General features: G+C 34.7%; 1 protein-coding gene across 2 annotated transcripts in view; it reads left to right on the forward strand.

Moving 5' to 3' along the window:
* Nucleotides 1-1319, forward strand: part of VDR (vitamin D receptor) — a 401245-nt gene extending 399926 nt beyond the window's left edge. For both annotated transcript variants that reach the window (XM_053708254.1, XM_053708253.1), the window contains one exon: nt 33-1319. In XM_053708254.1, the coding sequence (XP_053564229.1) occupies nt 33-292 (260 nt within the window). In that variant the 3' untranslated portion in view covers nt 293-1319. The remainder of the gene's footprint in view (nt 1-32) is intronic.
* The last annotated feature ends 11978 nt before the right edge of the window (nt 1320-13297 follow it).

Below are 13297 nucleotides of genomic sequence, written 5' to 3' on the forward strand. Positions count from 1 at the left end.
GATTATTGGTATTTTTCGTTAATGGTCTATAGACCGTCCAGGTGTGCAAGACACAGCCCTTGTTGAAGCAATTCAGGATCGTCTCTCCTCTACTCTCCAGACCTACATTCTTTGTAAGCATCCACCACCTGGAAGTCGGCTATTGTATCCTAAAATGATTCAGAAGCTGGCGGATCTTCGTAGCTTAAATGAAGAACATTCCAAGCAATACCGTTTTCTTTCCTTTCAGCCAGAACACAGCATGCAGCTCACACCACTTGTTCTGGAAGTGTTCGGCAATGAAATTTCTTGAACTCTATTTTGACTTTTACTTGATTGGAATTGTGAGTAATGGGAGGATTCCAAGATTAGTGTAATTACTAAAAGTTGGGTTAAGATATCTTCTTATTTTTCTGCTGTGGGAAAAGCCTTGTGAGTCTTTCCAATCACAAGAATTTTTGAAAAGAGCTCGATAAAATGCATACTATTTAAGCAGACTCATCTCAACATGCTAGCCAGTCCAGACTGTATAATTTACAGCTACAATAGAGTACAGTATTTTTCTGTGTTTTTTTAGATGTTTTGTACATTTAAATTTAGAAAGCTTTGCCTTGATGTGTGCCTTTGAAACAGAAAATGTAAATTCTCAAAAATTGTCTGACCGGACTTGGTCACAGCAAAAGCCATTCTTCATGAGACTAGTAGCTATAAATGCTTTAACTCATGTGCCAATTCCCTAACGGGATTTTAGATTAACCTTATACCTCGCTTAAAACACACCGAATGTAAATGTCTAAAAAGCTAAGTTTAACCAAAGTTTATATGCACATTAAACTTAACAAAGTGCACTTGTTAGTAAAGAATGATAGAACTCTATTTTGCTTAAGCGATAACAAAATGCTAGAAAATTATATTTTTCTATGAAAAATGAGGGATATAAGTATGAAACTTTGCAATGTGAAGGCGGGTTAAATATGTCCATCTTATAAACCGGATCCCCAGTGTTTCACATGAGAAATTTGTGAACTGGACCCCAGAGCTGTAGCCCCTTCCTCCTGCGTTTCTTTTCAGTGTAAGCACCTCCCATAAATTGACAAATCTCCACACCTTTTTTGGGTAAACTCTCCCATACCCTTACTGCACATCTGAAAACTGTCCAATCCCTGCTTTAGGCTTGTTAAAACTGTTCCCTAGGACCACATATATAAGGTCCTCACTAACTGTTGTGTGGTATGTTATTATTTAAACCATATAATTATTATTTAAACCATATAAAATGTGATAGAGACAGAATAAATTAAATTATTATTAATAAAAACAATTATTATGTTGCAAAAGTAGGCAAGTGATCGGTTTCGTTAAAGTTCTTTCAGGAATATTTTTAAGTATAAATATTGATACAGCATCTAAAGTGTGGCACTGAAGTCTAGTTTCTATAAGTATATTACATGGTAATACAACAAATCACAGAGGGATTGCTAATTAGTTCTTACTCTTAGCGAAGGAATAGATGCTGCAGAAAGACCTAAATCTATTTTCGTCTTGTAACAAAATCATTGTTTTTGTTTAAATCTGTTAACTATTATGAGACTGGTTTATTAATTTACTTAAGTTTAGTTTTTTTGGGTTTTTTTTGGGAGGGGGGCAGGGGGTGCTGAAACTACAACCTACTGATTTTCATTTGGTCAGAATGATACTATAATAATATTATCTGACTATTTACATTAAACGATCGTCTGGGGTTGTCATGTTCCTTGTTCAGAGGAGAATTGCCTGGTATTTCGGGGCTGGACTGACCTTACTTGGCGGGATCAGACTGATATACTTCAGGAAAGTTTTCTTCTGTGAAAAGCACACTGGTCTAAAAGAGGCTGCTTCCGGGTGGTAAATCGCCATAGAACAAGCCACTGAGCTGTTGTTCGTTCCTGGTAGAGCGCTTCTCTCTTTGTATGCAAATTATTTACATTATAAACTTATTTATTTCTTTTCTTTAGTATAGATAGGAAAACATTATTTTGTTAATGGTAAAAGACTAAAGCACTTATGCATGTACGCATTTTTTGCACTGTTGATGCAGCAACTCTATGTGTTTAACCTTTGTGGGAATTAAGCACATAGAGACCCATTTATCAAGCTGCAAAAGCAGCTTTGAGGCCCCAGCATTTCAGGCTGCTGCTTAACTTCTCCGTGGCCTAAAATGTGACGGAGGGAAATCGTCCCAATCCAGATGATTAACAGCCTCTACTTGCTGCAGACTGACTGCCATCAAGCAGGGGGTGGTATTGCACAAGCAATTGCTTGTGCAATGTTAAATGCGGGCAGCGAGGTCCGGGGGCATGTTCTCATTAGCGAATCATGTCAGCTTGACCTTTGTCAAATGGGGCCCATAGCATAGGCCCTGCTCAGAGCAGCAAGCACAGCAGCTGTCGAGCTGGATACAGCCAGGGCTTTGCAGGGTTGTGTGGCTGCAGCTACCAATTGGCTCACCAGCTGCTTCCTGCTCAGGGACAGAAGTTCTCTGCAGCTCTCAAGCTGAGCTTTGCAGGGTTTAAACACATAGATTTGCTGCAAAGATAGTGTCCCTTTAAGGTAAACTCTCACTACACATTTAAATGACTTAGGGGGATTATCTCTCTAATTTTTTTTTTTTTATATTGAAAGTAAAATAAAATGATTTATTTTATACATTTTTAACAAACATTTGTTCATAACATAACAGGTTTTAAAGGTCCTTTTTGTTTTTCAGAATTTGCTGAACATCCAGTATATTATGACTGCACATCTGTGCTCATAATGCAAATTAGAATAACCCCTGCTAAAGGGTAAAATGTAACAGTTGTTCATATTTTTCAAAACACAGCACCAACATAAACCCTGCAAGGCACTTCACATGGCAATGTCCTAACTGGGAGTATTAAGGTGTTTTTGAATAAAGAGAAAACAAAACTAATTTTATATAACATTCTAATGGCTGAAAACCTTTATGGTTTCTAACTCCCATAGTATTATTATTAATATTATTAATAGTAATAATATGGGAGTTAGAGACCATAAATCTTTTCAGCCATTAAAATGCTATATTAAATTAGGTTTCTTTTCTCTTCCTTCAAAACTACTTTTAATACTCTCAGTATTAATATCAAGTCAAGACATTTCCATGTAAAGTGCCTTGCATGGTCTTCGTTGGTGCTAGATTTTGAAAAATGAAGTCATTACAATCCGTTTTAACAAACCACAATAAAAACGTATCACTACCATTTTCAAGTGCCTTTTTGACACTTATAACCACCCCCAGACTTTGTATGGGGACAATAATGTTTATCAGAAAACACTTGTTAAGCAACTTTTCAAAGTATTTTCTTATTCAACAGCCTTGTTCACTTTTGCACAAATATTCTGGCTCTTTGCACTGTTTTTGTTCAATGATAAAGTTCTTGTGCATACTCATTTCTCTTATTAAATGGTCATGTTACGCAACATAAATTCTCATTTATCAAAAAAAAAAAAAACATTTTATGATGTAAACTAAGATTGACTATATTTTTCTATATCACAAAGGTAACTGGGATGATTTTACAAATACAAACAATAGTTTTATTTGTTCTAATGGATAATAGCTCAAAAATTAAACTAAAAGTCGCCCAAGGTAGCTTTCAGTGTTTACACTGGGAAATGTTATTGTGTTGGAATGTGAGCCTAGGAGACAGAGGGATTTATAGTGGATGTTCCAATAAAATATAAATCTGTTAAAATACTACTTTGCCCTCCCCTCCGTTGGTAAGCAAGATTTTGCACAAGTAAATTATTTTATACAACAAAAGAAATAAAATAACAGAGGAGAATCACTAAAGGCTGAATCTGGTCTCCTTGCATATAACATTGGTACCTTTCATTTAAAGGGATATAAATCCCCAAATTTTTCTTTTATGATTCATACAGAGCATACAATTTTAAACAAATTTCCAATTTACTTCTATTATCAAATTTGCTTCATTCTTTTTCTATACTTTGTGGAAGGAGCAGCACTAGCTGAACACATTGCGTAAGCCAATGAGAACATATGTGCAGTCACCAATTAGTAGGTAGCTTCCAGTAGTACATTACTGCTCCTGAGCCTACCTATCTGTATAGCTTTTCAGAAAAGTATTCTAAAAGAATGAAGCAAATAATAAATGTAAACTGGGAAGTTCATTAAAATTTCATGTTCTATCTGAACCATGAAAGAAAAATTTGAGTTTCATGTCCCTTTAACCACTTCAGACAGCGTTAATATAAAATGACAAAGTAAAAATCCATTTCAGAGAATATAGATATGGCTGAAAGAGTGGAAACCAGTAAAAGACATCTGAGGGATTTCTTTAGAGTGGACCTAGCGAACATATATTGTAAATATGTTTGTAATACAAAAGCCGACAATTAATGAAATGTAACTCAAAATTGAAAAGATCCAGTAGTGTAGTGCTGTACAGTGAACACATTTTGCACATAAAATATGTTTTAATGTCACAGTTTTTGTTTTATCTAAAAGTAATAATGTGACTACCATATCCTATTAAACAAAGTGTACATCATTGACCACTGGGGGGGCAGATGAACACTCAAAATTGATATTTATTGTTTTCAAATGTTCTCCCAGCCTCATTGCTGCAGTTTTCCACTCGTGTAAAATATTATGAAATTACTATATTGCATTATTATACTGTGAAATTTTAAAATCAACCTTTCCTTTAAATCTTCCAGAATTATTAACATTCATGATCCATAACTGCCAAGGTGTCAGGATAAAAAAATCAGTCATATCCAAGGACAGCTGTCCCTTCCTCTGACAAACCGAGCAAACAAGAAACAGTGTATTTAAAGCCAATAACCCCTCCCACAGACACAAAAAAACACAAGTGTGTTGCTAAACAACAGCTCACTATGGCCCTGATATTCAAAGGTTCTCCAGCTTGGAGAGAAATTGCCGTTCAGACTTAAAGGAACATTACAGTCAAAATATAAATGCACATAGATTTATTGCATTTTTGAATAAAAACATATTTTCAATATACATGCATTGGCAAAAATGCTTCTATTAAGAGATATCACTGTTTTAGTGTTAACATTTTTCACTGCATGTGCATGTGAAACATAGCTATATATTTTCACTGCACCCACATTTTACATAATGCAGCTGCTTAGATCATCAGTGGGGCTTGTATCATGTCAGCAATTAACAAATTGAGTTAACAGATAGTGCAAGCACCTTAGGCTCTCCAAACAAGTGTTGTGTTTAAAATGCTGGTGCACAGTGCTTACTTAAATTCACTTTTGAAACGGCTATAGCTTTTATTAGAAGCCTTTTTGCCAATCCATGTATATTACAAAATTGCTTCTGTTCATTACCAAAATGCACCCATGTGGTTTCCTATTTTGACTGGAATATCCCTTTAACAGAGGTTGAAATCACTGAATATTTAAAAGATAAAGGGCTAAACTCTCCAGCACTGCGAGATCCCTATCATTTCTATATATAAAGAAGAGATAAGTCCAGTGCAATATAGCACTGCGTGATATGAGAGTTTTGTTACACTTCTGTGTTACTTTAACTAATTTGGATCATACTTTGTATATTTCTGTTTATGTATACAAATTACATTGCACTGTATTTTCTCCATTGGAAACTGACAGTTTCAGAAAGTGGGAGAGAGAGGGCAGTTCCCTGGGCTGAACAGGGGAGTATGTCTGAAGCTCTCTCACCAGTCTTGTGAATTTTGTAAGCATTTTAAACAAGCTGGTCTCACCAGCTGTATGCAGGTGAAGTTTGCTCAAAAATCACTATAGACTTATTTTAACTAACAGAAAAGTAATATATACTAAATTATAGACAAAAGCAGTAAACCATGTAGTGAAAACATTTGTTTAATTTGGAATTGATGCAAACAGAGCCTTTATATATCCCAGAGAGCTTTATTACTTTCTATGGTTGGCATCTCCCTGGTATTTCCAGATTCCTTCCCATTTCTTAGAAAGTTCAGTGGGGTTTGCCTCTCTGAAGTTTGAGCTATAATAATTTGTAAAATCACAATCCTAAATACACTGCTGTACACAGAATAAAATACAAAATAGAAAGTGCAAATTTTAAATGTAATAAAATTTCATCAGAAGTGTAAAGTGATATAAAATACAGAACTGTCATGTCATTCAATGCAATATTGCACTTGGCTTGTCTCTCCTTCACATTCAGAAATGCAGAGAATGCCCCTTGGGGGAAGCAAAGCAAAATCTGTCTTTTGAAAATTTCACTAGGGATCTCACAGTGCTGGAGGATCATTTTGGAATATCTCACCTAAGAGGAGAGGTTTTGAATATCAGACTGTGTACACAAGTGAAGTAATGCCATGAAAATGTATTAACAGTATCTAAAGAAGTCCTCTAATTGGCTTTAAATACACAGTTCTTTTGTTTGCTCTGTTTGACTGAGAAAAAGGACTGTTGTCCTAAAACGTCACACTTTCACAATAAATATTGTTTATGTTAGTAAGTCCAGTGAGTGCCTTCTCTGTGGCACAAATGTAGGAAATTATAATTGAACTTGCTGCTAGGTCAGCATACATAAGTATTAGGGATGGGCGAATGTGTTTATATTCGAATTCGAATGTTAGAACGAATGGTATTGTAGAAATTTAATGTACATAATAGAATGTTGATAAGAACGAATATTCTTAAAAATTCTATTATCTAATGTTATTTACAGTTTTCGAATGTCACATTCGAATTTGAATATTACATTTATAAAACACAATTGTAGACTAGAAATACTATTTTGAATGTCACATTCGAATTTGAATATTACATTTATAAAACACAGTTGTAGACTAGAAATACTATTTTGAATTTGAATTTCACATTCGAATTTGAATATTAAATTTCCAAATTGAATGAATGCATAGCTAAACATTCTATTATTCGAACAAATATTTTCAAATTTTATTGAAAAATTCGAAAACGAAAATAGAATGTTATATAAACATTCGAAATTCGATTCGAACGAATGTATCAAAATTAGTTTTAAATTTCGAATTTTTAGAAACATTCGCCCATCCCTAATAAAGATGCACTTCAGCTTTTTTACCTGAAAAACATGAAAAGCAGGTCCATTATACAATGATGCACACTGTATTTTTTACTTTATTTAAACATTATGGGCCAGATTCCAAGTGGAGCACAAACGTTTGTGTGCAAGCAATATCGGGTTTTTGCGATCATTTGTGCACAGGTTACATTGCGATTGTATTACGAGTTGAAAGTAAATGCGATTATGTGAGTGCAATCGCGATTTATGCTAGATTGATTTTCGCGACTTCAGAGCTATGTTTAACTGTTTCGCAAAACACATCAAAAATAGATTACAAAGTGCGGTTACACTCATAATAACACCATTTAATAACAATAATTTTAAAAAAAATATTGCACAAAAAAGTTATAAGGGCTCAAAGATATGAGATCTCAGGTATTAGAAAAAAAGACAGGTAGGGCTTTAACATAGAAATATATACATGTCTAAAGATGGGTATGTATGTGTGTGTATGTATGTATGTATGTATATATATATATATATATATATATATATATATATATATATATATATATATATATATACTGAAGAAATTACACTTTGCTACAATGTAAAGTAGTGAGTGTACAGCCTGTATAACAGTGTCAATTTGCTGTCCCCTCAAAATAACTCAACACACAGCCATTAATGTCTAAATCATTGGCAACAAAATTGAGTACACCCCTAAATGGAAATGTCCAAATTGGGTCCAAAGTGTCAATATTTTGTGTGGCCACCATTATTTTCCAGCACTGCCTTAACCCTCTTGGGCATTGAGTTCACCAGAGCTTCACAGGTTGCCACTGGAGTCCTCTTCCACTCCTTCATGATGACATCATGGAGCTGGTAGATGTTAAAAACCTTGTGCTCCCCCACCTTCCATTTGAGGATGATTGATGCTCAATAGAGTTTAGGTCTGGAGACATGTTTGGCCAGTCCATCACCTTTACCCTCATCTTCTATAGCAAGGCAGTTGTCGTCTTGGAGGTGTGTTTGGGGTCATTATCATGTTGGAATACTGCCCTGCGGCCCATTCTACGAAGGGAGGGGCTCATGCTCTGCTTCAGTATGTCACAGTACATGTTGGCATTCATGGTTCCTTCAATGAACTGTAGCTCCCCAGTGCCAGCAGACCCAGACCAGGACACTCCCACCGCCATGCTTGACTGTAGGCAAGACACACTTGTCTTTGTACTCCTCACCTGGTTGCCGCCACACACGCTTGACACCATCTAAACCAAATAAGTTTATCTTGGTCTCATCGGACCACAGGACATGGTACCAGTAATCCATGTCCTTAGTATGCTTGTCTTTAGCAAACTCTTTGCAGGCTTTCTTGTGCATCATCTTTAGAAGAGGTTTCCTTCTGGGACAACAGCAATGCAGACAAATTTGATGCAGTGTGTGGCGTATGGTCTAAGCACTGACAGGCTAACCCCCACCCATTCAACCTCTGCAGTAATGCTGGCAGCACTTATACGTCTCCCAAAAACAACCTTTGGATATGATGCTGAACACTTGCACTCAACTTCTTTGGTCGACCATGGAGAGGCCTATTCTGAGTGGAACCTGTCCTGTGAAACTGCTGTATGTTCTTGCCCACCGTGCTGCAGCTCAGTTTCAGGGTCTTGCCAATCTTCTTATAGCCTAGGCCATCTTTATGTAGAGCAACAATTCTTTTTTTCAGATCCTCAGAGAGTTTTTTTGCCATGAGGTGCCATGTTGAACTTCCAGTGACCAGTATGAGAGAGTGTGAGAGCGATAACACCAAATTTAACACACCTGCTCCCCATTCACACCTGAGACCTTGTAATACTAACAAGTCACATGGCACCAGGGAGGGAAAATGGCTAATTGGGCCCAATTTGGACATTTCCACTTGGGGTGTACTCACTTTTGTTGCCAACGGTTTAGATATTAATGGCTGTGTTTTTTAGTTATTTTGATGGGACAGCAAATTTACACTGTTATACAGGCTGCACACTCACTACTTTACATTGTAGCAAAGTATAATTTCTTCAGTGTTGTCACATGAAAAGATATAATAACATATTTACAAAAATGTGAGGGGTGTTCACACTTTTTTTATGTATATATATATATATATATATATATATATATATATATATATATATATACATATATGTATTTACAGACATATATACACATATAAATACATATGTGCACACATGCAAAAAGTTTGCTAATAACGCAATTAGCGTTCTAGCGTAAGCGCTAAATAGCGCTCCACCTGTAATCTGGCCCTATATGAATTTATTTTGAGTTTAGTGACCTAAATGAGAAAAGGTTAGTTTGTATTTTTTATTTTAAACCAGAAATCTTATTTTTCTTTGTGTTGGCACATAGTCAAAGTTGCCCTCACAGAACACCCCTATGACAAAAAAGGATGCAGCTGGTGACTTAAAGTGACATGAAACCCAAACATTTTATTTTATTATATATTAAACAACTATTCATATAGTTTTAAACAACTATCACATTTGCTTCCTTCCCTTATATAATTTTCTGAGGAGCAGCAATGTACTAGAGGGAGCTAGCTGAACACAGCAGGTGAGACAATCTTAACAAGCATTTATGTACAGCCACTAATGAGCAGCTAGCTCACAGTAGTGCATGGCTGCTCATGAGCCTACCTACATAAGTATGCTTTTCTACCAAGAGAACAAAGCAAATTAGATAACAAAAGTAATTTGGAAATCTGTTGAAAACAGCATGCTCGATCTGAATCATAACAGTTTAAATTTGACTTTACTGCCCCTTTAAGCATGCGTATGCCTGCTGCTTATAAATACACCAGTACAGCATTTCATTAGCTACATTGAACAAGCAAATTTTAATTCTACCTTTAAAAGGACTGCCTTCTTATTGACTTGAGAGGATTATATGAATGTTCAGCATAAGTTTACTACTATTCAGAAAATCATAGGAAATACTCAAAAGTACAATTAACATAGCTCTCATAATAAAAGCATAATTGTAATAAATGTGTTGCTTTGAGTAATCTGATATTGCTCACTGATGTAGACAGTTTCAGTGCTCATTTGTATTTCAATTCCTTCTCTAGAGTGGTCTTATTGGAATCCTAGATATGACTGATTTGCCATTTTTCCATTTGGTATAAATAAAATGTTAGAATGTTTTGATTGTACTTCACTGTTTTGTCTTTAGATGTGGCTGATCACAAATAATCTTTTATTTTGTCAAGCAATATAGGCGGCCGAAATTGTAAGATTATCAATTACATACATGTTTAATATACCATTTTGAAGTGTTTAAATTGTATTGTATCTATAATGAAACACTATGTAAAACACTGCTTATTGCTATAGATATATTTTAGAAACTGGTCTCAGGTCAACTTTAAAATAAAAACCTTAACAACTAAGGTTAGGATAAAACTGATCATTTTGTTCTCTTCACATTTGACGGTAAACGCTTCTTCACATCATTTCCCTTTATTGTTAAACCTATGGGACCGAAATATCAAGCTCTGAATGGAGCTTGATGCCCCTGTTTCTACGCGAGCCTTCAGGTTCACGGGAAACGGCAGTTTTGAAGCAGCGGTCTAAAGACCGCGCTGCTCTATAACTGGTCCGTTGCTCCTGAGGCTACGATCGGGCTGATTGACACCCCCTGCTAGAGGCTGATTGGCCACAAATCTGCAGGGGGCGGCATTGCACAAGCAGTTCTGGTGAACTGCTTGTGCAATGTTAAATGCAGACAGCGTATGCTGAAACGCTACAGCGTATCATGTTGGACAGACATTGATAAATCGGCCCCTTTATGTGAAACCTGATGTTTCATGTTTTAAAACAATGACCAGAGCTTCTTGTGTCACTGAAAACATAAGATAAAGTACACAAATACACAGTTTAGTGAATTATTAAATGTACATAATAAATAAAAAAGTCACCCTTTCATGTCAAAAGAAAATAGAAATATTCAGTGAACAAAACGGTAAATTGCTACACAGAATCTTTATTGAACTGAATTGATACACGTTTTCTGACCGAAAGCTTAAAGGGATATTAGTAGTGCTCTGCGGGTCCTAAGTGGTCCTTCTTGCTGGGGTTAAACACAAAGTAGTGTAGGTTCGATTAGACTTAAAAATTACATGCTCTAACGTATTATTACTTCACTGTTATTGTCCTTTTAATGTTTGATGTGCTAGCAAACCACATGTAAGCAGGAGTAGCATGGACATAGTCTTTAAACATGTAAAATTCACACATGATACTTTATAGAGAGGTTAATGAATGAATTGTGTAAATTCTACCAAAAATGTATTCCTAATTTTTTTAACAAATACAAACTGTCATAATCTCTTATATAGGTAATTTCCGATTGTAAAGTTGTAATACTTTTTGGATGGAATGTTGTTTTGTTTTCAGAACTTTAATTAAGCACAAAAATAAAAATGTGCCATAGATTGTTTTTAGAGCTTGTATTAAAGGGCCAAATGTTTAAACACTTGAAAGTGATGCATCATAGCTGTAAAAAGCTGACTAGAAAATATCTCTTGAAAATCTCTATGTAAAAAAGAATGGTATTTTACCTCAAATGTTTCTCAGTAGCCACCTCCCATTGTAAAGGATTTCTAAGCAGCATATTAGTATGTCTGTCCTGGGACAGCTTAGGGGATGAGCATTGTGCACTCTCATATTATTTCCCTATTCAGCTTACTATGAAATCTCATGACAGTTAAGTCAAATCTCATGAGATCACAGAAAAAGAGTTCATGACCTCTGCACTGCTGATGCTGATTGGCTGCTGTTCATTTCTTCTTCTTTTTTTTTTTTTTACCTGCATCTGGGAGCAGCTGAGTATAACTTTTTACACAGAACTTACTCTGCTGAGCTGAGGAGATTGTGAGGTAAAATATCTTTTTACATAGAGATGCTCAGGTGACATTTTCCTGTCAGCTTTTTACAGTTATACTGCATCAGTTTCAAGTGATTTAGCATATGAGTATTATGTCCCTTTAAAATAGTGTGTATATACATATATGTGTATGGATATATATATATATATATATATATATATATATATATATATATATATATATATATTATAGTTAACTGCAAGGAGAATTTAGTTAATATATATATATACAGTATATATTTTTCTCTTTGTTTTAGATAGTATAGATTTTAAGGTTGGTTATGCACTTTATACATGAAAGATTTTAAATATAATATATATTTTAATTAAGACTATGAAGAGTACTATCTCAAAAATCCATTTAGTAATTTAAACACTTGTAATGGTTAAAGTAAATATCCAAATGTGAAACTTTTTTTTGTAATATAACCACAATAGCACAAGGGAATTGGATGCCATTGTCTGTACAATGCTGTTAATAGTAAGATGTATTTTGCTTTGTGGCTTTACTTTTTGTTCTTTTTAGATGGAGGTATTTGTCAATTTTTCAATATTCAATGTAACAAAGTAATAAAGCTGTATTCATGGAAATGATTTGTATAACTATTGTTATTTTTTGTATTATTTATTTAAAACAAATGCAATTTAAATGTTCCAAATTGTTGCAGAAATTATTTCAGATCTTAAAGACACACTAGAGTCAAAATTCATCATTCAGATAGAACATGTAATTTTATACAACTTTGCAATTAAATTCTAGTATCATTTTTGTTTTGTTCTCTTGGTATAATTTGATGAAAAGTAGGCTCAGAAGCACCAGTGCCCTACTGGGAGCTATCTGAACACATCTGGTGAGACAATTACAAGAGTAATTCATCAATTGTATGATCTTCAACAAGGAAACCAAGAGAACAAAACAAATTTGAGAACAAGTAGATTGGAAAGATGTTAACTATTGCATGCTTCATCAGAATCATGAAAGATTAATTTTGACTTTACTGTCCTTTTAAATAACATGTTAAAAGATATAAAAGCCTCCATTAAAATTAACAATGAAGCATCAACATTATCACTTGGGTAATATTTAAAAAATAATATATGAAATTGTTATTCATTTTAAAATAAACTTGTATGTCCCTTTAGTGTGTAACAGTATCTCCATGTGGACTGTAATAACCTATTATCCAGAATCAGAAATGCACTTCATTCCTTTTACTAGTCCTGATGAGCAAAGTAGATGAAAATATTTCTTCTACATGATACAACAAGTCCACGGATTTCATCCTTACTTGTGGGATATTATCCTCCTGCTAACAGGAA

Source organism: Bombina bombina, chromosome 3, assembly GCF_027579735.1.
Source record: "Bombina bombina isolate aBomBom1 chromosome 3, aBomBom1.pri, whole genome shotgun sequence".
Lineage (NCBI taxonomy): Eukaryota > Metazoa > Chordata > Amphibia > Anura > Bombinatoridae > Bombina > Bombina bombina.